At 51.6% G+C, this 27,393-nt stretch overlaps 2 protein-coding genes across 10 annotated transcripts in view; one reads left to right on the top strand and one right to left on the bottom strand.

Moving 5' to 3' along the window:
* Nucleotides 1-17,959, top strand: part of TRIM67 (tripartite motif containing 67) — a 54,249-nt gene extending 36,290 nt beyond the window's left edge. The window contains exons 3-10 of the mRNA XM_033196951.1: nt 1,113-1,235; nt 2,213-2,323; nt 3,438-3,597; nt 6,881-7,026; nt 9,882-10,020; nt 12,174-12,477; nt 16,334-16,496; nt 17,894-17,959. Of these exons, the coding sequence (XP_033052842.1) occupies nt 1,113-1,235; nt 2,213-2,323; nt 3,438-3,597; nt 6,881-7,026; nt 9,882-10,020; nt 12,174-12,477; nt 16,334-16,496; nt 17,894-17,959 (1,212 nt within the window). The remainder of the gene's footprint in view (nt 1-1,112; nt 1,236-2,212; nt 2,324-3,437; nt 3,598-6,880; nt 7,027-9,881; nt 10,021-12,173; nt 12,478-16,333; nt 16,497-17,893) is intronic.
* LOC117074980 lies at nt 15,323-27,387 on the bottom strand. Of its 9 annotated transcripts, none has more exons than XR_004433797.1 (4): nt 26,737-27,387; nt 22,126-22,364; nt 19,658-19,886; nt 15,323-15,843 (listed from the first exon to the last, which is right to left on the bottom strand). XR_004433797.1 is itself a non-coding variant. In XM_033196948.1 (2 exons), the coding sequence occupies exons 1-2, from the start codon at nt 19,976-19,978 to the stop codon at nt 15,588-15,590; spliced, it is 381 nt and encodes a 126-aa protein (XP_033052839.1). In that variant the 5' UTR covers nt 19,979-22,119; the 3' UTR covers nt 15,323-15,587. The 9 variants fall into 9 exon arrangements, 1 of the variants encoding a protein (XP_033052839.1); XR_004433800.1 differs by lacking the exon at nt 26,737-27,387 and adding an exon at nt 26,143-26,725; XR_004433796.1 differs by lacking the exon at nt 26,737-27,387 and having other exon boundaries at nt 15,323-15,647; nt 15,747-15,843; nt 22,126-24,387.
* Between the last annotated feature and the right edge of the window lie 6 nt (nt 27,388-27,393).

Genomic DNA, 27,393 nt, shown 5'->3' with positions numbered 1-27,393 from the left:
TGGATGGCCATCTTCTCCCTGTGTCCCCACATGGTCTGACCTCTGTGCATCTGTGTCCTCATCTCTTCTTATAAGGACACCAGTTATATTGGACCAGGGTCTACCCATACAACCTCATTTTACTTAATGACCTCTTTAAAGGCCTTGTCTCCAAATACAGTCATGTTCAGAGGCACTGGGAAGGGTCAGGACGCCAATGTATGAACTTGGGAAGACAAAATTCAGCTCAGCACATGAGGTCTGGATCCACATTGAGACCCAGAAGGAGTTTTTTAAAAACTGAGGAAGACTTTACTGCAAGAGCACTATTGTTTTTTTGTTTGTCTTACTTTTTTCCAATTATAAAAAGCGCAGTGGCTCACGCCTGTAATCTCAGCTCTCTGGGAGGCCAAGGTGGGTGGATCACAAGGTCAGGAGATCAAGACCATCCTGGCTAACACAGTGAAACCCCATCTCTACTAAAAATACAAAAAATTAGCCAGGCATGGTGGCAGGCACCTGTAATCCCAGCTACTTGGGAGACTGAGGCAGGAGAATGGCATAATCTCGGGAGGCAGAGCTTGCAGTGAGCTGAGATAGAGCCACTGCACTCCAGCCTGGGTGACAGAGTGAGACTCCATCTAAAAAAAAAAAAAAAAAAAGCACAAGTAGGTGTTACAGAAACTTTGGAAGATAGGGGGAAATAGACAGATAAGAAAAAGTTCACCAATATCCCCCATCTGAGGTGACCACTCTCAGCGCTTTGATACATATTGTTCTATTACTTTAAACACACACACACACACACACAATGTATGGTATTATGCTGTGAACAGCATGTATCCTGCCTTTTTTCCTTCTTAACAGTCTCTAATGAGCATTTTCCCATGGCATTAAAAATGCCCTATGAGCAAGATCTGAATGACTACAGAATGTTCTGCCATATGGCTGTGCTGAGATTCATAGTACCTGCCTTAATTCATATAAATATTGTCTCTAATTTAACAACATTATAGAGAACTCTAGGATGAACTTCTCTGAAATATATTTTTGTCTATAGCATTCACCAGATTTTAGCATCTTCTCCCCTAAAACTCTCTGCTTCTTCCCAACCAACCCCCGACCTCTGCCAGGAAAACGGACTGGACTACGAAGCCTGCCTGGTTGCTCAGTGTGATGCCCTTGTGGATGCTTTAACTCGTCAGAAAGCCAAGCTGCTCACCAAGGTGACAAAGGAGAGGGAACACAAGTTGAAGGTAGGTACCTGGGAGACTGACACATTGAATCCCTGCCACATCCTCTGCACCTAGCGTGGGGTGGAGCACACAGTAGGCACTGGGTAAATATTGGCTAAGTGAGTGAATGAATGAGCTAATGAATGAATGAGATAAGGAAGGGATGCACCAGCTGGTTCAGTTATATTCATGTGACCTGACAGAGATGAATCAATATGCCCTGTATCTTGAGGATTTCAAGTCAGAAGCCCACCTTCTCCCTCCCTGTTTCTATCTAAGGGACTATTCTTGTTCTCATTTTGCAGAGCAGAAGTGACCAATGACAGTGACTAGCCCTGACCCTGTTCAGGTCTCCCGCTCTGTCCCCTACTTCAGGTCCTCTCTGATAGCTCACGTCCTCAACAGTCAGCAATAACATACACAGCCAGTTACCACCAAGGGAAGACAAGACTCTCCCCTTACATCACACTGAGTCCCTGACTCAACCAGGCACCCATGAACTCTCTGAGTTGATGACGGGCTGTCACTCTTTGAGGAGCTCCATCTATGCTAGAGACATTTCATAAGTGGACCAGAAAATATTACTGTCAAGAAAAGCAGAAATGCATGCTGGAGATGATCCCATGGTTCATAAGTGAGGGGGCTAAGACCATCGCGTTATCCAGGGCCACGGAGAGGTCGGAAGCCAGTCAAGAAGCTGGTCACTGATTGTATGGAGAGTTCCAGATTATGCTCTTTCTCTGCATGACTGTCATGAGTTTAGAAAGATTTCTGTTTTGGGTGTTGTAGCCCTGCTTCTTGGGAAGTGAGTCCACTCATTTCCCAGCAAAGAGGACACACGGAGCTCAGCAGCAGAGCCGAGACAGGAGTGGATGAGAGGTGGTCAGGCCAGCGCCGCTTCTTCCAGGCTGTATTGGTGCTAGTTCTCTGACTCTTGCTGTGGCCTGCCTGCTCTTCCTCTCAGGAGACAGTTACTTAGAGGAGTCTTTCCGTTGCAGATGGTTTGGGACCAGATCAATCACTGCACACTGAAGCTGCGTCAGTCCACCGGACTGATGGAGTACTGCCTGGAGGTGATCAAGGAGAATGACCCCTCAGGGTTCTTACAGGTGAGCCTGCCCCTGGAAGACACCAGGTAGTCTTCCTCCAACTGCCCCATTGTTCCCCAAATCAGTCCAAATTCCAGTCAAGATCCTTTCCTGGCTTGGATTGAGTAGATTCTCCTTTGCTCAGTGATTCCAGAAGACCTAGGGTCTCACCTTGGCTCTGACTCTCACTAGATGTGACCTAATTTTGCAGCACGCATGAAACGAGGAGGTGAAATGACATCATGACATCATCTGTAGGGCTGAAATGCCTCACTGCAACATTTTCCCCACACACGGGAAAGGACAGTCTTGCCAAACAAGCTGGACAGGTTGCACTGGAAGAAGCAAGTTAGCAGAATCCACATGGCCCATTATCTCAATGTGCAGAGTCCTACAGGCATGGCTGGTGACCAGCTGCCTACAGGGACAGTGCAATCTTCTCAGGGCCATCTCTCCTGCATTCAGGCTGACTCAGGGTCATGAGTATCTCTCAGGAATATGGCAGTGATTCAGCCTCTGTCAGTGGGGAAAATGATGAATCCCTTTGATTATTTCCCAAGAAAGATACACGAGATCCTGGCTCGTCAGGGACGTGTGCAAATGTCTGATAAGCAGGACTTTCCAGCAAAGGGGAGCAGAACCATGGGTGTGATGCAGTCAAGTTTGGAGCAGAAGTTGCAGAACAACTCAGAGGAAACACACGGGCAGGAGGCAGATGTGGGCTTAGAAACTTTAGGGGTGTGGAATATGCTTTCTTTAGACACTGGGGCAAACTGCTAGTATGTTTCACTTTGCAAAGTACTAGATCTAGGAAAACAGATCTAATGAGGGATGCATTTGTATATTTAAAAAGCATCTTGTATTTCTCAACAGTGTTTGCTACACTCTCTTTAAGCAGCAAGTGCTTCTTTTCATTTCATGTGATTCTGAAATATGATTGAAACAATATTTCAATGCATTTTTAGACAGCCTGTGCTGGGTGGGCAGGGGTCATTTAATCTCTGCCATGGCTCGAGAGCACAACCCTTTTCTATCTCTGAGTCCATGGAGACAAAGCCCCTACCTCTTCCTCACCCCTGGCTGCACAATTTTTCCTTTGCAAAGCAAAACCTTAAACTCTTTGCTCTCCTTTAAGATCTCAGATGCTCTGATCAAACGCGTCCAGGTGTCTCAGGAGCAGTGGGTCAAAGGCGCCCTGGAGCCAAAAGTGTCTGCGGAGTTTGATCTGACCTTGGACAGCGAGCCGCTGCTGCAGGCCATCCACCAGCTGGACTTCATTCAGATGAAATGTAGGGGTGAGCCGCGGTTGGCCCCAGTTCAGTCAGTGCTTCTTGCAAAAGAGGCATGCAGTCTGAGGGGCAGCTCGGTGCCATGGGGGACCTATGATGCACAGAGTGTGGCAGGGTGGGAGAGTCGGAACACCAGAGTCACGGACCTAGGTTTAAGTCCCAGCTCAGCCCCTGACAGCCATGTGAGCTGGAGTGAGAAGCACCCAGTCAGAATCTGAGGCTTCCCATTTGTGAAAAAAATAATCATTTGTTCAACAACAATCATTTGTTCATTCAGAAGTGCTTGGGGAGTGTCTACCATGTGTCAGGCACTATTCCACATGCTCAAGATGCAGTGGTGAACAACTCTACCAACTCACAAGATTGGGCTTACACTCTCAAGCAGGAAATAGACACTAAACAAATATATAATAGAATGTTGGATGGTGGCAGGTGCTATGAAGAGGAATCAGAGGAAGGGGCAGCAGTAGATGCCATGGGGTGAGATTTGAGGTAAGGAGGAGGAAGTGGTGGAGAAGGAGGAGGAGGTAGTGGAGGAGGTAGTGGAGGAGGAGGAGGTAGTGGAGGAGGTAGTGGAGGAGGAGGAGGTAGTGGAGGAGGTAGTGGAGGAGGAGGAGGGAGTGGAGGAGGAGGGAGTGGAGGAGGAGGAGGAGGAGGTGGAAGAGGAGGAGGTGGTGGCTGAGATAGTGGAGGAGGAGGTGGAGGAGGTAGTGGAGGAGGAGGAAGAAGAGGTAGTGGAGGAGAAGGAGGAGGTAGTGGAGGAGGAGGAGGAGGTGGAAGAGGAGGAGGTGGTGGCTGAGATAGTGGAGAAGGAGGAGGTGGTGGAGAAGGAGGAGGTGGAAGAGGAGGAGGTGGTGGCTGAGATAGTGGAGGAGGAGGAGGAGGAGGTAGTGGAGGAGGAGGAGGTGGAGGAGAAGGAGGGAGAAGAATCTAAGCAGTGAGTTTTGCAGGCAGCAGAGGGATAGCAAGTCCAAAGTCCCTGAGGCAAGAATCAGTTTTCTCTGTCCCAAGAGCAAGAAGATCAGAGATGATAGCAGAATGAGCAAGGTGGGTTCAGAGACCCTACAGAGTTAAGTAAAGTTTGCATAACTTACCCCATTATGAAATCAGCAAATGCTGGCCAGAACCAGAGTCCTACTCTGCATGCTGCCCATCCACAGATGTCAAGGGAGGGGAAATAAAGCTCTTTATTTCCCTGGCTGGTCAGGATTCAGAGAGGAAGTGGGAGAGCAGAGTCGCAGGGCCCAGGGGATGAAGCAAGTCTGTGGACTGAGGACCACACATGCAGAATCTGTGAGCTCAGGAGGTCCTTACCTGCAAAATCCGTGGCCATTTTAAACTAAAGAAAAGGAAGTCTTACATTGCCATGCTCACTCCCACACAGCTTGCACCTCCAGTAAGGTCTGGAAAGGCCACTTGCCCCAGGTGTAAATGACACACAATGCTGAGAAGCAGGAGGAGCCTGGCAGAGTGGAGGAGCTGCAGTGAAAGAGCTCCGATTGGAAAGTGGGGGTGTGGAGGCGGGGCTTGGGGCCACTCCAGATGCTGCTCCTAGCTGGATGGGGTCACTGGACTGGTCAGGGGTAACTGGACTGGATGGGGTCACTGGACTGGTTAGGGGTAACTGGACTGGATGGGGTCACTGGGCTGGTCAGGGGGTAACTGGACTAGATGGGGTCACTGGCTGGTCAGGGGTAACTGGACTGAATGAAGTCACCGGATGGTCAGGGGTAACTGGACTGGATGGGTTCACTGAATGGTCAGGGGTAACTGGACTGGATGATGTCACTGGCTAGTCAGGGGTAACTGGACTGGATGAGGTCACTGGATGTTCAGGGGTAACTGGACTGGATGGGGTCACTGGATGGTCAGGGGTAACTGGACTGGATGGGGTCACTGGATGGTCAGGGGTAACTGGACTGGATGAGGTCACTGGATGTTCAGGGGTAACTGGACTGGATGGGGTTGCTGGCTGGTCAGGGGTAACTGGACTGGATGGGGTCACTGGACTGTCAGGGGTAACTGGACTGGATGGGGTCACTGGCTGGTCAGGGTTCAGAGAGGAAGCGGGAGAGCAGAGTCGCAGGGCCCAGGGGATGAAGCAAGGACCCCTACCAGCTCGTTAACTGAGGCTGGGAGTCAGGCTGTGCTCAGCCAGTCGCGTGCCGAATTCTTGGAACCAAATTGAAATACGTACTTTTAACAAAAGCAGTGTTTCAATTTTCCTTTTAAAAAAAAAGGTCAAAGTGAACTCTATCGATTTCTAAAATCTCTTGAGCCTGACTAGAGCTAGAAAAATTTTAAACTTCTCCCACTTGGTCGGGCTCCATGGCTCATGCCTGTAATCCCAGCACTTTGGGAGGCCGAGGCAGGCGTTTCACGAGGTCAGGAGATGGAGACCATCCTGGCTAACACGGTGAAACCCCATATCTACTAAAATACAAAAAAAAAAAAAAAAAAAAAATTAACCGGGCATGGTGGTGGGTGCCTGTAGTCCAGCTACTCAGGAGGCTGAGGCAGGAGAATGGCGTGAACCCGGAGGCAGAGCTTGCAGTGAGCCGAGATCGCACCACTGCGCTCCAGCCTGGGCGACAGAGCGAGACTTCGTCTCAAAAAAAAAAAAAAAAACACGAGAAAAAGACTTCTCCCACTCTCACCTTGATAGGACTTCTGATACAACTGATTCAAATCCTTAGTTCTTTAGGTTGACTGTCCAATACTCGAGACTTGCTTCTGTTGCCTGGATCTCATCCCCTGATCTTTCAAATGCTTCCAGCCAAAGGTTTAAAGGCATCTCCCCTCACCTTCCCAGTTCCAGGCATGAGCTGCAGTCTGGCTGCCACTTAGCTGTGGGCCCTGCAGAGAGGATCCCTGGGGCTTGTGCCACGCACAGGAGCACAGGGAACCTGGACTCTGATGGAACTGTTTATGCGTTCCTCATGAGTCTGAGTCAAAACCAGTGGTTCTCAGTGGGCAGATGCTAAAGAGGACATCCTTCCATAGGGCCATAGGCTCAGAGGGGTGGGGCCATCTGCCACGGGCCCCCTGAGATTCCAGGAAGGACAACCCCTAGGTTTGAGAAGCGCAAGGTCACCTGTGCTTGCCTTCATCCCCAGCCCACCTGGAGACCGACTCCTGGGCGTCTGGGAGTGACTACAGGGTGGCCAGGGAAGGAATTTAGCCTGGTTGTCCTCTGGGGGCCAGGACCCCTGGTATGGAGTGGGGTGGGGGACCAGGCTGGGGCCCTCGGAGGGCTTCATGCACTAACTCATGCGTGTCCCTCTCACAGTGCCACCCGTCCCCCTACTGCAGCTGGAGAAATGCTGCACCCGCAACAATAGCGTCACGCTGGCCTGGAGGATGCCACCCTTCACCCACAGCCCCGTGGACGGCTACATCCTGGAGCTGGACGACGGCGCCGGGGGGCAGTTTCGGGTGAGGCCTTGCTGCCTATTTGGCGGGGATTGAGGGTACCGATGCAGAGGCCAGAGTGGCTCCCACTGCCCCAAGCTCTGGTTCAGCCCATGGGGACATTGTGTTGCCATCCTGAGGGGACACTGGCCAAAAGGATAAAGAGGGCTGGCTGGGCTCAGGGAGATGGGGCTTCCCTCCCAAGTGCTAGGTCCGGGAGGACTGACACAAGCGTGGAACTAGAGGAGAACTCAGAGAAGGTGTTCCCTGCACCCACCTCCTTTCCCGTTTACCCCCAGCCCCTCACACAGCAACATATTCCCTCAGCGGGTTTTATCACACCTTGTCTTGTCTGATCCTCTAATTATTTCACCCGGCTCTGTCTTGACTTGGGAGGTATCATTTCTGGAGACAAGGAAGCACTGTCTGACCCTCCTATACCTGGCAAGGTGCTGGGCACATAGAGGATGCTGGATAAATGGTTGTTGAATTGGGACAACATTCTAGTCATGTCGCTGCTGATAGATTGCCATGGGGGCAATAAAGGTTCTTAGTGAACCAGAAATGCATCTTCTACTCCCATCTGCTAGAAACCGTGGAGCAGGACTCCACCCCAGTCCAGCCCTAATAGAGCACCACCTCGAGATTTCACTCCGTGACGTTCAGGCGGACGTGAATGCTAGGGAGCACAAACTCTGGGCTTCTCAGATCACCTGGTTCCTGGCCCCGAAATGATTAAATAAACACTCATTCTAACAAACTACTGCAATCATAACAACTCTTGCATCTCTTCTCCTGGGAAGTTGCACCCATTTGACAAACCTTGCGAAGGTCACCATTCCCTTAGTTTCTCTCAAAGAGATGTACGTATGTGTCATTTTACTTTGTGTTTGAAAAATACAGGAATGTAAGAATTAGGGAAATAGTTGCAGCACTTCCTTGGGAATTACTGAGTCCCATGTGAATATGGGCCAATTAGGGAGGTAAGATGAGGTAGCTCAAGCCAGGTCACTGAGTGCGGACCCCAGTCACTCCTGTTGGGAAAATGAGCCAAGAACTGAAAGAGCTCATCCACCAGAAATCAAGAGGAGAGTCAGTATTTTTGAAATGGAAAGAAAGAAAAGGCTGTTTGGAAATATTAAAAGAAGCAGCCACAGAGCTCAAAAGTGGTCCCTCCTCTTTGAGACATGGCCACTAACAAAAGCTAGACCCAAGGGCTAGGGTTTATAAGGAAGAGGGTCTTATAGTGGGAAAAGTGTGGATGTTGCATGCAGACAGACCTGGATTTGAGCTATGGCTCCTATATGGATTAGTGTGATCTTAGACCACATTATTTAATTAGCAGAAAATAATGACATGGGAGAGGCAAAAGGCTATGCGTTTTGGGGGTTGAATAGGACAAAGGTAACTTTGAAGCGAATGAGGAACAAGCTCAATCTTTATGAAAGTATCTTTGGGGGCCAGGCACGGTGGTTCACACCTGTAATCCCGGCACTTTGGGAGACCAAGGCGGGTGGACCACTTGAGGTCAGGAGTTTGAGACCAGCCTGGTCAACATGGTGAAACCCCATCTCTACTTAAAATACAAAAATTAGCCAGGCGTGGTGGCAGATGCCCGTTGTCCCAGCTACTCTGGAGGCTGAGGCACAAGAATCACTTGAACTTGGAAGGCAGAGATTGTAGTAAGTCAAGATCACACCACTGCACTGCAGCCCAGGTGACAGAGTCAGCCTCTGTCTCGAAAGAAAGAAAGAGAGAGAGAGAGAGAGAGAGAGAGAGAGAGAGGAGAGAAAGGAAGGAAGGAAGGAAGGAAGGAAGGAAGGAAGGAAGGAAGGAAGGAAGGAAGGGAGGGAGGGAGAAAGGAGGGAGGGAGGGAGGGAGGGAAGAAAAAGAAAGAGAGAGAGAGAGAGAGAGGGAGGGAGGGAGGGAGGGAGGGAGGGAGGGAAGAAAAAAAGAAAGAAAGAAAGAAAAGAAAAGTATCTTTGGGGCCTGATGCAGAAATGTCTCACCCTGTGGAAAGACCAGGAAAACAGCAGCTCCAGGAGGGCTAAGGAGTGGAAAATGCCAGCCTCAGGGGTGGGAGGAGACAAAGGAGTGGATGTGCCCTGTGGCTCAATAGTCTTGTAGACCAGGTTGACCTTGGCAGAGTCAGGATGTTCCTGGTCAGTATCCTGGCTGGCTGCAGACCTGGGAAGTCGCCTCACCAGGACTCCATCACGCCTCGCCACCTCATAAGCAGAGGGGCCAGGCAGCCAGTAGTAAGGCATTCATGCCCAAGTTGGTCAAGTTCTGTGAGCCAGCCATGACTGAACGCAATTTCCCTTTTTATTAACTTCTATTTGGGTAAGAATTTTTTTTTAAATTTTTTGGCTGGGCATGCTGGCTCACGCCTGTAATCCCAGCACTCTGGGAGGCCAAGCAGGAGGATCACCTGAGGTCAGGAGTTCAAAACCAGTCTGGCCAACATATAGGGAAACCCCATCTCTACTAAAAAACATATATATAAAGATTAGCTGGGCATGGTGGTGCATGCTTGTAGTCCTAGCTACTTGGGAGGCTGAGGCAGGAGAATCACTTGAACTCGGGAGGCGGAGGCTGCGGTAAGCCGAGATTATGCCACTCCACTCCAGCCTGGCAACAGAGCAAGACTCTGTCCCTCAAAAAAATAAAAACAAAAGTTGTTTAGAAATGGGGTCCTGCAATGTTGCTCAGTCTGGACTCAAGCGATGCTCCCACCTCTGCCTCCTGAGTAGCTGGGACCACAGACCACCACGCCTGGCAAAAGCACTTTTAACATCAATGTGTTTCCAGAAGCCATTTGCTAAGAGGAATTTTCCAAATGCTAGAGGAGCCTGGTGAGCAGCATTGCTCTCTTTCAGGAAGTGTACGTCGGTAAGGAGACTTTGTGTACCATCGACGGTCTTCACTTCAACAGCACCTACAACGCCCGAGTCAAAGCTTTCAACTCTTCTGGTGTCGGGCCTTACAGTAAAACTGTCGTCCTGCAGACGTCCGATGGTGAGCATCGGGATCTCTTAGTGGGAAGAACGGATTCATCATTTTATCCAATGACAAGCAGACAGCCACTTGCAGCACCTATGATGACGGAGTGGGGGTGGGGGTGGTGCTAGGCACATCTGGGTTCTCCAAGGGCGTGCCCTTCTGGGACCATAGGTGGCCTCCCAAAGGACAAAGATTGACTTCTAGGGCCAACCCACATTTCATCCCGTGGACCAGGGCAAAGGATGAGCTGCTGAAGATGGTGGAGGGAGGAAGTGCAGGGTCGGAGGGGCCTGTTGAGGTGCATACGCCTCACCCTGCTCTGCACACACAGCTCCTTGCTGCACCCACGTGGCCTACAAGCCACGAAAGAAACATTTCTTTACCCCATTGTGCTGGACTAAATGTGAAGTAGCTGAGGGAGGCTAAACTTCTCCCACTTCTCAAGGGCCGAGGAGTAAGTAGGACAGTCCCAGACAAGAAAACTCCACGATAGATGCAGTGGGCCCACACCAGTCCCTACATTTGAGCCTTTCTCACAGCGGAAGAGGGCTCTTTAACCCCCAGCATCGGAGCTCACATCCAGTGGTTTATACACCTACCCAGCCTTCTAGGTGTTGGGCAACAACAGCATGTTGAAATTAATTCAGTGGAATTTTGATCATCTGAGTTCTTAGCAGGGAGCAATGAGAGAAATAGAAATCACATTCCAAAGAGAGTCCTGCCCCACCCGGCGTGGCCCAGCCCAGGCTGCAGAGGCGGTTTCCAGCTCCCCACTGCCTCCAAGAAGAGGGCAAATCCTATATTCGTTTTCATCATTGAGTCTACACGTCCTCTGACTGCCACAGCTGGATGGTCTCCTAGAGGCAGGGAGGAGAAGAGGCAGGAGCAGATGCTGGTGTCAAAGACCCAGCCAGGGACACTTTTCTGAAAATGGTGCCACCTGCAGAGTCCACTTTGTACGCCCCTAGAGGAGAGCTCACTAACTTCTGCCTCTAGACTCTCCTGCCTAGAGATGAGCGGTCCTTGCCCTGTGCATTGTGGTCATGACTTTAGAGTAAGGGCCTCACTTCCAACAAACTGGGGGGTTGGGGAGCAAAAGGGGACAGTGGCTGATGGGCTGCAAAATGGAGAATTGAGCTTTGTGACTTTGGCCCATCACTTCACCTCTCTGTGTCTCAAATCTCCCACCCACGAGGTGGCTCATCAATAACTATTTCCTCCTGTACTTCTTTTTTTTTTTTTTTTTGAGAGGAAGTCCCACTCTGTTGCCCAGCCCACAGTGCAATGGCGCAATCTTGGCTCACTGCAACCTCTGCCACCCTGTTCAAGTGATTGTCCTGCCTCAGCCTCCTGAGTAGCTGGGACTACAGGTGCCCACCACCATGCCCAGCGAATTTTTTTTTTTTTTGAGATGGAGCCTCGCTTTGTCGCTCAGGCTGGAGGGCAGTGGTGTGATCTCGGCTCACTGCAAGCTCCGCCTCCCGGGTTCACACCATTCTCCTGCCTCAGCCTCCCGAGTAGCTGGGACTACAGGCGCCCACCACCACGCCCGACTGATTTTTTGGTATTTTTAGTAGAGACGGGGTTTCACCATGTTAGCCAGGATGGTCTCCATCTCCTCACCTCATGGTCTGCCTGCCTCGGCCTCCCAAAGTGCTGGGATTACAGGCATGAGCCACCATGCCCGGCCATGAATTTTTGTATTTTTAGTAGGGATGGGGTTTTGCCATGTTGGCCAGGCTGGTCTCAAACTCCTGACCTGAAGTGCTCCACCCACCTCGGCCTCCCAAAGTGCTGGGTTTACAGGCGTGGGCCACCGCACCCCGCCTATTTCCTCCTGTACTTACAATGCGTTTGGAAGGGTTTTAGAAACCAAGACCGGGAAATGCATCTAGATTTGAGGCTTTGAGGCCTGAAAATCCTTGGCAAGGCCGGGCTCATAGGGCTAGCAACTTGGATGAACACAGAGCAGAGCGTGTGTGTGAGCGTGTGCGTGTGTGTGTGTGTGTGTGTGTGTGCACGTGTGCGGTAATCATATAGGAAAGAACCTTCACTCCTGGGTGCCGACCTTCTAACAGAAGTGAGTGTGTTTGTGTCTCTGAGCCAGTTAGAAACTACTAACAAATTCCATCCCCTGACCCTGCTCCTCTCGCCTCCTTCCTTTTTAGTGGCCTGGTTCACATTTGACCCCAACTCTGGGCATCGGGACATCATTTTATCCAACGACAACCAGACAGCCACCTGCAGCAGCTATGATGACCGGGTGGTGCTGGGCACAGCTGCGTTCTCCAAGGGCGTGCACTACTGGGAGCTACACGTGGACCGGTACGACAACCACCCAGACCCCGCCTTCGGGGTGGCCAGGGCCAGCGTGGTCAAGGACATGATGCTGGGCAAGGATGACAAGGCCTGGGCCATGTATGTGGACAACAACCGCAGCTGGTTCATGCACTGCAACTCCCACACCAACAGGTGCGATTGGGCCCCATCCTGCCTCCCATGGACACAGGTTGTTTGGGAATGAGGGTCCTGAAGACCAGTGTCCCTTCTGCTTTCCCCAAAGCCAGCAGGAATTGGGAGGAGGTATTTTCAGCCACTTTGGCCTCCATTTTCTAGGAAGCTTTGACTCTGCCCACGTAGAACTGGCCTGGAGCCCAGATGAGGGTATGTTATGGTGATTTGCACAGCACCCACACAGATGGGTCTCCCAAGTTACCCAGCGGGCCTCTGCTGGGATATGGAGCTCGTAGTTTTCTTTCTGGTCCAGCTTCACTTTCCTTTGCAACTGTCAACCCAGGCTTGAGTCACCGCAGGGCGTTAATGGGCACCACTGGGGTTGATGTCCTCAGAGCTGTAACCAGGTCATTGCCACTAACTTCCCTGCAGTGATCCTGGCCACTGCCCTGGTCTCATGTGCGCTTGAGCCTCAGCAGGACCGGGCCCTCGACAGGGCAGTAGCAGAGGGCATGGCTGGGGTGCTAACTACTAAAATGAGTCTGCCAAGGGTGCCTACAGCTGTGGCTTTGCCCTGAGACTGGCCCTGGGAGTAGGGTCACCAGTGTGGACACAGGAGACTCAGGTCCTGGCCTGTGTCACTACTGGGGCCTCTGTTAGGAGGGCAGACGGGGATGGGTCCTCTGGGACTGCCCCCGAGGCCTGGGCTTCTCCAGGGTGCCTTGGGCTCTCAGACACAGAGAAGGCAGTGCCCCCCCACCCCCAACACACCTGCACCATAGCCCCGTACTCTTTCTCCTCTCCCAGGGATTTTGTGCTCACAACTGGCTGGCATGTGGGGATGGACGTGGGGGTGAAGAATCCCCAAGGCCAGAAATGGAGAATTGCAAGTTGCGGACACCTGGCGCCACCTCCTTGCTATGGAGCCTTGCTTCTGGTCTGCTAAGGGCCATCTCCCCAGCAGGAAGGGGTGAGGAACTTCAAGGAGCTGACCTTGACTTCGCTGGCACCAGTCCCAGGCAAAATTGACCTGGAGGCTCTCAGTGCCCTGGGCCCACCTGCAGCTCCTATAACAGCCCCTGGGGCACCTTCCTGCAGAGGAAGGACCAGCTTCTTCTTTCTCAGGGAAGCCAGGTCTAATCTGGGCCAAGGACTTGCCCGAGGGCCCTCAGGACCCTGTCTGCCTGCCTCTTTGCTGGTAGGCGGGGCCCCTTCTCTCCTGAGTCCTGGGGAAGAGGCGGGCAGCTCTGTGCCTCTGCCCAGACCCTGCAAGCTGGCCATTCTCCCTCCTACCCACAGAGGGGCCAAGTCCAGGCCCATCAGCTCCGTCTCTGCTTGCTGAAGCCAAACTGGCACCCAGATACCCTGCTTGCTGGCAGGAGTAATAACAAGAAGCATTTGTCAAGCCCTTACTTGTGCTCAGTGCTGTAGGAAGCACTCAATGTATCTTGAGCTCATTTAATCCTTGCAAAAGTGCTATTATTGTTGCCATTTTACAGATTATAAAAGTGGGGCTTAGACTGGAATGGTGGCTCGCACCTGTAATCCCAGCACCTAAGGAGGCCGAGGCAGAAGGATTGCTTGAGCCCAGGAGTTTGAGACCAGCCTGGGCAACTTAGTGAGACCCTGTCTCTATAAATAATAGTAATTTTAAAAATTAGCCAGGCATGGTGCTGTGTACCTGTAGTCCCAGCTACTTGGGAGGCCAAAGCAGGAGGATCACTTGAGCCCTGGAGTTCAAGACCAGCCTGGGCAACATAGTGAGACCCTCCTCTCTACAAAATAAATAAATAAATAAAAAGCCTGGGCTTAGGAAGGTCGGACAATGGCTCAGGCCATGCGGCCACCTGACACTGTCAGGGTTGAGCCCAGGACCCCAGCCTCGGTTTGTGCGGTGCAGACTCCCCAGCTCTCCCGGCCATTGGCCACCACACTCCTCCCAAGGGCTGCCGAGCACTTGGGCCTTTGCTGTCCTTGACGGCCCCTTGGTGCCACCTCAGTAAGAAAAACAGAAGGGAAGTGGGGCCATGAGAAGGTAGAGAGAATCTGCCCCTTTCTGCATGTCCTCCCACCCTGGGATGTGGACCGGGTAGGGTAAGCGCTCTCTGGGAGGAAGTCGAGGCAGCTGGAAAGTTGGACCCCAGAGCTGACTGGGCCTGAGGCTTTGCTTAGGTCGGACTCATTTCTGCACCTCCCGTGGGTCACTACCGCCACCCGGTGGTCAGTATCCAAATAGCACCAACCGCGCGGTTTTGGTTCCCTTCTCCCACCTGCCGGGGCACCCTCGGGGAAGCCCTGCCCAATCCGGAAACACCTGTCTGGGCAGGGCCGCCCACCAAGTCCTCCTCGGTACTTCCTGTCGTGAATCCTTCTCGCTGCTCACCTTCCCTCTGCCCTACCAGCAGCGTCCAGTAGATCAACTCATTCTCAATCTGGAAGGACAAACAAGGTTTTCTTAGCAGAGTGGCGTTGCTAAGGTTAAGGCTAAGACCTCAGCCCTGAGCCGGCGCGGTGGCTCAAGCCTGTAGTCTCAGCTACCTAGGAGGCTGAGGCAGGAGGATCCCTTGAGCCCAGCAGTCCAAGACCAGCCTAGGCAACATAGTGAAGCCCTCGTCTCTATAAAATATTTTAAAAATTAGCCGGGCATGGTGTGTGCCTGTAGTCCCACCTATCCCTGAGGCTTGTGGGAGGATCCGTTGAGCCCAGGAGTTTCAGGCAACAGCGAGCCATGATTGCACCACTGCACTTCAGCCTGGGTCACAGGGAGAAACATCCACTCAAAAATGAAAAACCACCTCAGGGAAGGGAAGGAGAGTCTGCAGGATTCGGCCCATGGGAGAAGACGTGGTCAGCCAAGCCGCCCTTGGGAGCATGTTCCTTACTTTTATTAATAGATTCGCTTCCACCAGGTGGATGTGAATTCTTACCACCTACGAAGTACGACATTGCCAACACTGATCAAGAGCAGAATGGACGTTCTCAAGGTTCCGCTATTGGTCACCTGTGGGATGGTGACTCCAACAGAGGACTTGATTTCAACTTCAGCACCCTTCTCCCTGGCATACACTGCTTTTCGAGGGACCCTAGGATGTTTCTGGGAAGATGAGCCAATGTAGGGTAGGGGCCTTTCAAAATTTCCTGAAGGCCTGGATGGCCACATCTTCATCAACCTCAGCATCCTCACTTGCCTAAAACAGAAAAGGGCACCAAGTCAGTTATTTTCTTTGGCAGGAAAAGGTGCCTTTCTTACCCATTCTCCATGCTCCACAGTTTCAAATGAGACCTACTCATCAGAACCCGATTTTTCTAGTATGCAGATCCCAGATGCTCTCAGGAAGAGGGGGTTGAACAGCCTGGTTCCTCTAGGGGAGTCTTCATCATGGCCTGTTAACAAGGCGTGTCCACTGTGAGAGAAGGCTCATATGCCAGGAGAGCACCCCACCACCACCTTGGGGGCCATGTTTAAGTGAGGGTGTTCCCAGCATCCTATAAATAATTTTCCTGCCCAGGCATGGTGGCTCATGGCTATCATCCCAGCACTTTGGGAGCCCAAAGTGGGAAGATCACTTGAGCCTAGGAGTTCAAGACCAGCCTGGGTAATATAGTGAGACCCCTATCTCTACAAAAAACACAAACAAAATTAGCTGGGTCTCATGTCATGCACCTGTAGTCCGAGCTACTCGGGAGGCTGAGGTGGGAGGATCTCTTGAGCCTGGGAGGGCGAGGCTGTTGTGCGCCAAGATGGCGTCACTGCACTCCAGCCTGGGTGACAGAGTGAGACCGTGTCTCCAAATAAATAAACAATTCTCCTGAGTTAATCCCCTTCATCCCAGGCTGGGTGTGGTGATGGTCTTCCTGGGGATTCTCTTCCCAGGACGGAAGGCGGCGTGTGCAAGGGGGCCACCGTGGGCGTGCTGCTGGACCTGAATAAGCACACCCTCACTTTCTTCATCAACGGGCAGCAGCAGGGCCCCACAGCTTTCAGCCACGTGGACGGGGTCTTCATGCCAGCCCTCAGCCTCAACCGCAATGTGCAGGTACACACCTCCCCCGGGCCAGACCTGGTCTGGCTGCTCCCCACTGTTTGCCCCCAAGTCTCTGCAGTGCCCATGGGCAGAGTGGGCCATAAAGAAGCTGACCACAGAGCCTTCCCAGACAGAGCTTATCGAGTGGACTGCCTTGGACATTTCCTAGAGGCGTTCCGTTCTAACTTGTTCACTTGGGACACCCAGGGGCCCTAAGGTGGCAGCTTCTGGAGACGCAGACCTCATGGCTGAGCCCAGTCCCTGGGGAGTGCTGGTAGCTCAGGAGGCCTGAAACAGAGAGACAAGAATGAGAGCCCAGGAGGGTGTAAGGAAGGGAGAAACACGAAGGTGCCATCCGTCGTCTTAGTAGAGTCCTCCTCCACTTGGGATGGGGAGTTGGAGTGTGGGGAGGCAGGGTCCTATTTTGTGGCCCTGAATATTGAGGAGTCTACATCAATCACTGATTGATCGATTTGATCTTCTACTCATTTGCAAAAGGGATTTGTGGCAACCTAAAAGATAGGCTTGGCCGGGCATGGTGGCTCACACCTGTAACCCCAGTACTTTGGGAGGCCGAGGCGGGCAGATTATGAGGTCAGGAGATCGAGACCATCCTGGCTAATACGGTGAAACCCTGTCTCTACCAAAAATACAAAAAAAAAAAAAAAACAAATAGCCGGGTGTGGTGGCGGGCGCCTATAGTCCCAGCTACTCACGAGGCTGAGGCAGGAGAATGGCGTGACCTGGGAAGCAAAGCCTGCAGTGAGCCGAGATTGAGCCACTACACTCCAGCCTGGGTGACAGAGCAAGACTCTGTCTCAAAAAACTAAAATAAAATAAAAGATAGCCTTGGCTAGGCATGGTGGTTCACGCCTGTAACCCCAGTATTTTGGGAGGCCATGGCAGGAGAATCGCTTGAGCCCAGAAGTTTGACACCAGCCTGGAGAACTAGCAAGACACCATCTCTACCAATGAACAAATAAGCTTTTCTTAATAAAAAAAAATAAAAGGTTGGCTATTATTCCTCACAGTTAATAGAATGGGATTAATAGGAAAGGAAAGAAGGTCATGGCTAGAAAGTAGACACAAATATGTAACCACGAGAGCCAGTGCATGAGAGCCGTGCTCCTGGGACAGCATCTACTTTGCCCGGCTCTGGCAGCTCTGGCAAAATGAGGAACTAGTCAGCTGGGTGATTCTTATTATGAGGAAAAAGGTGCAAACCAACATAGCCTTTAATTAGGGATATTGAGTGACATAATATTCACCAGTATACAGCAGCCCTGAGCTGTTGCATGGATGGCCCTGGAGCCAGCAGGGGATCCTGCCGGTGTCTGCAGTGCCTTTGGAGCACTCAGGGCCCCTGCGGCAGCCTCTCCCACCCTCACTTCCCCTGTCTTCTTTTCCAGGTCACCCTGCACACAGGATTGGAAGTGCCGACTAACCTGGGGCGGCCAAAGCTGTCAGGCAATTAGCTCCGCTCCAGCTCGGCACTGCGCCTGTGACACTGACATTCACAGGCAAAATGCTCACCATTCTCACTAAGCTCAAATAACCCACAAAAGCAGGATACGCGTCATGGGTACAGCCTGGCAGCGTGGAATGTCATAGAAACACATTTTCTTGGGAGCACGGGGAATGGGTCTACGGGCCTTGCTCACAGCTGCCACTGTCAGTGGCAAAGGCGGGTACGTGTGTCACCCTTGTTCCACCCAGACGTTATGAACGCTCCCCAAGAAGGACCTTTCTCAAGGGAGTCAGCATTCGGGCTTCATGTCTGTGTTTCCTGCCATCTGTTTGCAAAGCTTGTCTTTTTTTGGAGGGAGAGGAAGGTAGACTTTGAGACTGGCCTCCTGAGAGTGGCAGTCAGGAGCTGCGCTGTAATCCCACACCCCAGGTGTTGGCCCTCTGCGGGGACCCTGCCTCCTCAGAGTCCCAAGACTGCAGATTCTCATCATGCTGAGAAAGTTATCTTCTAGCTTCTTGGTCCTAGAGTCTTTAGTAGTGCCTGTCACTTGCAGACCCAATGCAGGATTGATAGAAAGGTATATTAATCATTCTTGCTAGACTTTTGCCTCTCTCACTGAAGTGTTGAGAACCTTTTAAAATGGCTTCCTTTATTAGTCAGCCAATTGTGTTCTGTTTTCCTCCCTCCTTCATTTCTTCTCCCTCCCTCCTTCTCTCTCCTTCCCTCCCTCCTTCACGCTCTTTCTTCCTTTCCTCCTCTCTCTTCCTTTCCTCCATCCCTGCCTCTCTCTTCCTTCCATCTTTCCCTCTCTTTCCCTCCCTCCTTCTCTCTCTCTCTCTCTGTCTCTCACATACACACATACATCCCCCCCGACACACACACAAGCATGACAGTCTCCTAAAATTAATTCACTCAGTTCTTAGTTCTTAAATCCACGTGAAAACACAAGAATTTTAACAACTATGTCATAAGTCTTCACCTGGTGGTGGCTCCTTTCTGAAACTGGCAACCCAAGAAGTTAACTGAAAATGCATCCAGATTGCTCTTCTGAGCAGAACCACTCTCAGACTCATAAGCATTTAAGATGGCAGACCCTGGGAAAGCCTCTTCTAGTCAGTCCACCCTATTGTCGTTATGAAAGCATCATGAACACAAGTGGTCCCTGTGGCCGGCAGGGATGGCTCTGCCCTGATGTGGTGGGCGGGATCTCTGGGGAAGGCAGAAAATAGAAGAGCAATATCAGTTTCCCACTGTGAGACTGGGTGTGCCGAGTCTGACCTGCGAGGGCGGGACTCTGGAAACACCAGGCTTCTCCCTTGAGATCCACATTGAGTCATCCACACCTCTCAGAGACAGCTCACGACAGGGGTTCTGAGCCTGCCGGGCTCTTGTTCCCAGGGAACCCTTCCTCTCCTCCCTCCTCTCATCTTCCCAGTCACCTGCCACCTCCAGCTCCACCTGGTAGTAACGTTTCTCTCTCCTTTTAAAAAGAATATATTTTGTCAAGCATTTTATTTCTGAGGCTGAGAAGTGACTTGTCAATTTGCTGGACTGGATTTTTATAAAAACTTGCCCCGTACACCGGCACCAACTGTGCGTCCTTGGTTCTGCCTTCCCGTTCAGATACCACGCCTGCTTTCTGAGTAACCGCCTGCCAGAGCCATGCAGGTCCCCCGCCTCCACTCAGCAGGCCCGACAATCCTACCTCAAAGCTCACGCTCTTGGTCTGCAAGGCCGCCTGGTCCACTGTCTCTGCGATGTGGCTGGCAAGGCCAGCTGCCCCGTCTCCAGGAGCTGCTTGGTGCTGTTGCAGCCTCTGCTGCAGAGCCTGGGAGCCATCTGCTTCGTGGAAGTCTAGGTCTTGCCTCTTCCTTGTCATCTCACCAAGCGGTTTCTGGCTCTCCTCCTCCCATCCCAGAGCCCCGTCCAGAGCCCTTGGAGGTAACATACAAGACCTAGGACTCTGTGTCCTTGCCCGCACCGCTGCCTCTGTCTCCCATATCCCTGCAGCTTCATCCTTAGCCATAGCTCTGGGTGGCCATGGCTGGGAGCATGGAGAAGATCCCTAAAGATTGAGGATGAAGAGCAGTCACCACTTTCCTAGGGCTGAGGAAGCTATCAGCTTTGGGAAGTGTCTAGCTGTCTTCTGAAAAAAACAGACCTACACCCTGCCCCCAGAATGAGAGTGGGCTACGCAGGGCTGCCTGGTGACAGCAGCTTCTCACAGGGGAGCCCCGGGGAAGGCTGTGGAGCCTCCACCGTCACCACAGCCCGGGTCACCAGGTGACCCCACCTCTGCAGAGGAAGTGCCCATCACTGGAGCACAAGCTGCCTGGAGCTACCCTGAACCTAACTCCTTTGAAGGAGCAGCATCCAGGTCAGGAGAGAAGTGGAAAGTGCAGGAGGGAAATGCCCACAAATCTGGTGGCCTTCTTCAGAAAAAAATTCCCTGAAGTCCAGAGAGGTGCAGCAAGGACTCCCTCCTCCTGACTGCTGCCCTGAGCTTGGGGGCTGAGAATCTCCCTTTTCTGACTCCTCCACGAGCCCAGAAGCAATACAGCCGATGCCAGGGACGGCATCCAGCTCTCCTTCACACACGCCTCTCCCGTCTTCAGCACAAAACACCTTCTATGTTCTGACTTCAAAGAGAAGGGCAGGTCCGTGCCACACACTTGTGTTTTTGAGGGTTCAGAAAAGTGAAGAAGGAACTTATCAACTCCTCATGGCCGGGAAGGTCCCGGGTTTCGGAGTAGAAATAACAGGTCATGGAATTCTCATCCACCATCGAATTCCGTAACATGTTACATCATGGTGGCATATTTGTACATAGAAATGATATCAAGATGAGGCTTTAGTTGGGCTGGCTGGGGAGTAACTTGGTGTAAATCTATCAAGCAGTTTCAGTGAAAAAGGAATTCAAAGTAGTTTTAAAATGTCGAGTTCCATTGCATTGTAAATAGTGCCTCTGTAATGTGTTCTGCAGTTGTTCTTTGCCAGTGAGCAAGTGTGGTCAAAGTGTATGCCTTTTCCTTTTAAAATTAATCTCTTCCGAAAATATCCACTAGCACCTCACTGCATACATAGCATCCCAGCTCCTAATTCAAAGCCGGGGAAGGTATTTCCCCAAAGCCTGCTTTTCCCCTCTCTGTTCTCCTTGGGAAAATAACGATTCCAATTAAAGAGGACACCAGTAATACTGACCCACAAGGTAACTGACCTAAGCGCTATAAAACTGTATATAGTTCCAGGTTGCATCTTCAGCCTGATATGTACTTTGTAGTTGCAACAGTGCCCTAGGTGCCCTATGGCCCACCAAGTTTGAGGAGGGTGGTGCTTTCCGGATTGAGCCTGGGCAGGCACCGTGGAGCTCACCAAGAGAGCTGGGGGCAGGCCTACCCTCCTCTTTGTGCCCTTTCTCTCCCTCTTGGTGCCCCTGCCCTCCGCCCCACCACAGCACTCTCAGGAAAGGATCAGAATGCAGGATCTTTGTGTATTTCTTCCAGGGATATTTGCATTTAAGCCTTAATTCTCATTGCAAGCGAAAGGCTTGGTCCCCCTGGGAAGGCACGTTTCAGCACCAGTGGGCAGGTGGTTCAGTGTCAAGGAGGCTGTTACTGGTCCCGTGGCCACCTGCTGGCTGTGCGGTAGTGAGGGTCAGTCCTTAGGGGGACTCAACATGTGAATGCTGAAGGACACTGTCGCACAGCCTGTGGGGTGGTGCCAGGGTTTCTCAACCTCTACTGACATTTTGCGGTAAGTTCTGTACACTGTAGGATGTTTAGCAACATCCCTGGTCTGTACCCATCATCTGCCAGTAGCAACCCCCAAGTTAGGTGTGACAACCAAAAGTATCTGTAGACATTGCTAGATATCTCCTGGGGGCCTCCACAAGTTGAGAACCACCAGGTTATGCTAGTGGTTTGTCATGTGTGGATCTGCAGGGGGACTGTAGCTTTCCGGCTGCATTGTTCCATAGAAAGCCTGTCTGTGTCAAAGCTTCCAGCCTTTATCTTGATACCCAAGCCCAGGATTTTCCATGGGTCTTCAGGGGGCAGGTAGGGGGAAATGGGGTGAGCCACCCCCAACAGATGCCAACCTGTTGGGTCTTGAATTTTTACTCACTGAAGATGCCCCCAGCCCGCTCCCCCTTTCCCAGAAAGCAAAACTTGTTACCTTTGTTTTCCTTGGCCACGTTTTACTGGAAGCAACAGGAACTTCTTAATGGGTTTGTGGCCCTCAATTGGTTTTTTAAAAAATCTAACAGATGTTATTGGCAAATATTCAAGATGGTGATGCTGGAAAATTTCAGGACTTTTCTTTTGCAAGTGAGCCGGTAGCTGTGTTTGTTGACCGCATTCTTGGCAGTTCCTCCCGGAAGATCAAAGGATCCTGCAGCTTTAACCGTATCTGGGCTGTAAAAATATGAGAGCAGGTTTCGGGTAGGATGTATTGATCAGACACCAAGTTCAGCCCTCAGTTACTTCCCTCTTTTAACCTGACGTTAATAGTGATTCATGGTATGGGTGGGGGCCAATCTCTTATCCTTTCTGTGCCTCAGTATCCCCGCCTGAAATGGGACTAGTCATACTAACCTACCTCCTCTGATGTATTGTGAGGATTACAGAATAACATTTTTAAAGAAAAAAAGTGCAGTCTTTCACCTCTGGCATCTCAGCTAATGAGTCCCATTCAGTGAATCAGACCTGTCGGGGGAGTGGATTCCAGTGTTCTCCGACCAGTGTCTTCCATCCAAGCCTCCTTGTGACCAGGGCAAGGAACTGCCTGGCCTCCAGCGTGAAAAATAGACCTTTAAGACAGATTTCCTATGAGCACAGAAAGTAACACCCCATATGTTTCCGTTCCCCACCAGGCCTGTTTGAACAGCGCTCTGTGTGTGCTGTGAACAGGCTGCCTGTCAGCAGTCTCACTGCTAGGCCTCAAGGCCTCTGCGTGCAGAAGCCCCTTTAAACCAAGGAAGGACACTAACCCAGGCCTCTGCCTTCTTTGTTACGCAAGTTCTGGTATCTAATGGGTATCTTAACTCATAGCTTGTCTCCTTTGTTTCGAGGGGTCTCTGCAGTGTGAGTGGGTTTGAAATCCAGCATGGATAGTGGGAAGAGATGCAACTGAGCCGAAGTTTTGAAGGCTGGTTGGGCTAGTGGGTCATCGTGTCACTTTCAGATGACTGATAACCACTGAGCCTTCACCAGCATGAGCTATGCAGGTTGGGGGAGGCCCTGGCTTTTTCAATGATTGATGTTGACATCAGTCAGGAGCTGGGAGCTGAGACCTCCAAGGAAGTCTCATCCAGAGCCATCGCTCTTCTCTCAAAGAGCACAGTCCTGGGGAAGGCCTAGAGACTTGTGGGCCAGGGATGCAGGCACTGCAGACCAGGCCAGGCCCTCGGGTAAGGCTCTGAGGAGAGGCCAAAACCAGGCTTCAGGTTCGGGAAGGTGACTGCTTGCAACTGCGGTAGCAGGAACGTGTCAGGTGCTTACTGGGTGAGACCCAGCCTGGGAAGCCTCTCCAACTCCTCCTAGCCCTGGAAACCGGACATCCAGAGCCCCAGGCTTTCTTGGCACCCAGAGGAAGCAGGGAGAGGGCAAAGCAGAAAACGTTCAATGCATGATGTAGGATTGCTGCCTTGACACTAAGCTGTTGCATTAAGCATGAGAGGTGTTTGTTTAACGTTGGCAAAGGGATTTAACAAGAAACAAAAAACTTCGTGTCCTTGTTTTGACTGTCGACAGAACTCCCATTTTCTTGCCTTTCTTTATCCCCATTTCTCCTCCTCCCTCCCCCTCCCCTATCGCACCCACTTTCGGTCACTTGTTGTTGGTATTTGGTGGCAGCTCTTGGTCCTATTGCTGTGGATGTTCCACTGAAAACGCAGGGGGTAGGGGGGAGTGGTAAGGAAAGCAACTTTTTTCTAATTTTTGTATTGGTATCCACAAGCGTTTGTATTTTTTGAATTGCAAACACTGTGTTTTCTGGTCTTTGGGGGTTGGTTGAACTTTCTGTATTACCTTTTGGAAAACCTGAGTTTTACCACAGTCTTAAGCAGATTTGAAATAAATTCTTTTGACACTGCCAACAACAGAGAGACGAGGTGTGGTCTGTAATTCCTGCTCCGAAGTCAGGTCCGCCTTTTTCCTAACTGGCCCTGACTGCCCACCAGACAGGGCAGAGGCTACAGGAGGAGAGGCCACACGGTCTCTCCCCCTGTAGTAATTCCCCCAGTGGGGCTGGGAATTACTAAGTAGCAGGGTCAACGTGGTTCTGCTTCGCGTGCCCAGGAAATCTCAGGGTGATTACATATGACTCTAAACTAGGCTGAGTGCTGTGGCTCAAGCCTGGAATCCCAGCACTTTGGGAGGCCAAGGCGGGCAATCACTTGAGGCCAGGAGTTTGAGACCAGCCTGGGCAACATGGTGAAACCCCATCTCTACCAAAAATACAAAAATTAGCTGGGTGTGGTGGTGCACATGTAGTTCCAGCTACTCAGGAGACTGAGGTGGGAGGATCACTGGAGCCCAGGAAGTCAAGGCTGCAGTGAGCCATGATTGTGCCACTGCACTCCAGCCTGGGTGACACAGCAAGACCCTGTGTTAAAAATAAAAAATAGCCACGCAGGGTGGCTCACGCCTGTCATCTCAGCACTTTGGGAGGCTGAGGCGGGTGGATCACCTAAGGTCAGGAGTTCGAGACCAGCCTGGCCAACGTGGTGAAACCCCATCTCTACTAAAACGATACAAAAATTAGCCGGGTGTGGTGGCACACGCCTGTAATCCCAGCTACTTGGGAGGCTGAGGCAGGAGAATTTCTTGAACCCAGGAGGTGGAGGTTGCAGTGAGTCAAAATCATGCCATTGTACTCTAGCCTCGGCAACAAGAGTGAAACTCCCTCTCAAAAAATATAAAAAATAAAAAATAAAATAAAAAAATAAAAATAAACCCGAAGGCCCCACCACAAACAGTGGGAAGGTCATAGAATTCATTTTTTCAAGAGGGAACAGGGCTGGAGATACATAACAGTTACCATGAGGTTAAGGTCAATTCATGAGTGCAAAGTAGATCATGGGTTCCACGCAGAGATCTGCGGAAAACATCCCAGCGAACCCGTGAGCATCAGGAGACTCACCTGCCCCTTGAGCTACACAGACCGAGGCCAGACATGCCTGACCTGAACTCTGTCCTTTGCTGCTTTCTCACCTCATGATCCTCAAGAGCAGCCGTCTCACATGGCCCCCGACAGCCCCTAAGACCAGTTACCTATGGGAAAACCAAATGGGCTCAGCTGAGTAGGAGGCAGATGCAGAGATTAGAGAGCAAATGTTTCTTAGGGCGAGCTCTTGGGATCAACACTCATGGAGGCCCAGGAAAGGAAGCAGGATTGGATGGAGGGAGACATGGAGCTGCGCGAAACCAACAAAGGCCTCAGCTAACTCCGCTCTGGAGTTGTCCTGACTTGGCATGAGAGGACTGGACTGTATCACCCTCCCATGGATCATTCATCGACTGTGGGTTCCCCTGGCAAGAGGATGAGGCAGTCCCTGCAGAGGGCGGGCAGCTGAGGCCTGTTTTCCCTAACCACTCTCAGCAGCTGAGGGAATAAAGTCCTTCACCCACAAAAGGGAATCTAGTGGGACATTACAGTGCCCACCACAACCCAACACAGTGCCAGGTCTGTGTTTCAGACAGTGTGGGGAGAAGCTCTTCCAGAATGCCATCGACCCATGCTTATAAGAGGCAGCTGAGTGTGGTGGCTCACACCTGGGCACAGTGACTCACACCTGTAATCCTGGCATTTTGGGAGGCCAAGGCGGGAGGACTGCTGGAGATTGGCCTGAGTAATATAGCAAGGCCCTGTCTCAACTAAAAAATTAAAAAATTAGCCAGGCATGGTGGTGGTTCATGCCTGTAGTCCCAGCTGCTCAGGAGGTTGAGGGGGGAGGATTGCTTGAGACCAGGATGTCGAGGCTGCAGTGAACTCCCATCACACCACTGTATTCCAGCCTGGGTGACACAGCAAGACCCTATCTCTGAAAAAAAAAAAAAAGGAAAAAAAAAAAAAGGAAAGTCGGTGGAACCAACTACGTTCCCTGTCACTGTCACTGGCCTCAGAGCTGCAACTGCACTATCTGCCTCCTGTCCAGGACATTCCCAGATTCCCCTTAGTGTCTCTGCTGACCTTGGTAGCTTATCTGCTGGTGTGATCCAGACACTCATCCCTGGGGGGGTCTAAGCCTTAGGTCACGGGGCCCGTCTCACTTCAGGATTGCTGCGCTTGTCTAGTTACTATCAAAATCGGATACCGTCAGTGTCCAGAGATGCCTGAGTGGGTGACCAGGATGCAGACAGGCTCCTCCTGGCCTGTGTGACAGTAGCCTTGCTTCCTCTGGAGAGTCCTGGTCAGTCAGCCCCGCAAGGTGCTGGCTCTTCTTGCCCAGACAACAACTATAGCTAATGATTCCGTGGAATGCCATGTCCCCTGCTCCCCTCTTTGGGAAACAGCGTCTCTAAGTCCACAGAACCAAGAACTGTGGGAACAGGAATTCCAAGTTTCCCAAGTGGGTCCTTGGGAGTCAGTCATTTCATGGGGACACAGCACCTTCTAAGTGTAATGGCTGTGCTTAGGGTGATTTAAGGCATAAGCTGCATTCTGGCAGACGCCACCTCCTCCTCACAGGCGCCTCTGAGATGGCGCCTCAGCTGCACCTGCACCGGGCCTCCCCCTCATTCCACCAGACCAGCAGTTTAGGATCATGGGCCCTGGAACACGCACCTGATCTTGCACCTCCTTAGCTGCCAAATAGGTCCCTTGGTTGGAAGCGGTGTTGTCCTGTGGAACCTGCTGCCAGGTGACAAGCAAACACTCTGTATGCCCTTAGGCTACTGGAGCTAGTCAGGCCCTGTGGGCAGGAAAAGAAAACCTTTGACAGGAATAGGTATTTCCTCCTATCATCTTCCAGGCTAGCAAAGCTCTGGTGTAGCCCACGTGGTCTCCTCGGGATGGTCCCTCTTCAGGGACTCAGCGCTGGCCTCTGTTGTGGGCAGTTTGCACATTCTGGCAGCAGCAGAAGCTGGATCTCTCTGAGTGAGAATAGAAGAGAGCTGCTGACACAGGTGGGGCCCGTGTCAGAGGGAGCAGTGTGTGCGGAAGAGGGCAGAGGACCGGGCAGGTTTAGGAAACGAAAAATACATAGTTCAGGATGGAAGGAGTGCCAAGGTCAGGTTGTGAAGGCTTTTGAAGTCATTTTAAGGAATCTGACTGTGTGTGATGGGGAGCGAGGGACTGCTGCAGGAGGACAGTGGCATGACCAGAGTCACATTTGAGATCAGCAGGAGGATTGTGGAGGGAGGTGCACTGGCTGGAGCCTGGGTATTGAGCCTAGGACTTTAGGAAGTCACAATCCTTGCAGAAATCCCACCATGGCCAGAC

The sequence above is a fragment of the Trachypithecus francoisi genome, unplaced genomic scaffold (genome assembly GCF_009764315.1).
Source record: "Trachypithecus francoisi isolate TF-2019V2 unplaced genomic scaffold, Tfra_2.0 Lachesis_group5, whole genome shotgun sequence".
In the NCBI taxonomy this organism is placed as follows: Eukaryota; Metazoa; Chordata; class Mammalia; order Primates; family Cercopithecidae; genus Trachypithecus; species Trachypithecus francoisi.
This window is presented reverse-complemented; position numbering and strand designations above follow the sequence as displayed.

Excerpts from the sequence above, each read along its gene's own strand:
- LOC117074980 (XM_033196948.1), bottom strand. The coding sequence starts at position 19,978 with ATGGCTAAGGATGAAGCTGCAGGGATATGGGAGACAGAGGCAGCGGTG. Across the intron at positions 15,648-19,657 it reads CCAAGAGCGTGAGCTTTGAG|GCAAGTGAGGATGCTGAGGT; the intron begins GTAGGATTGTCG and ends TTTCTGTTTTAG.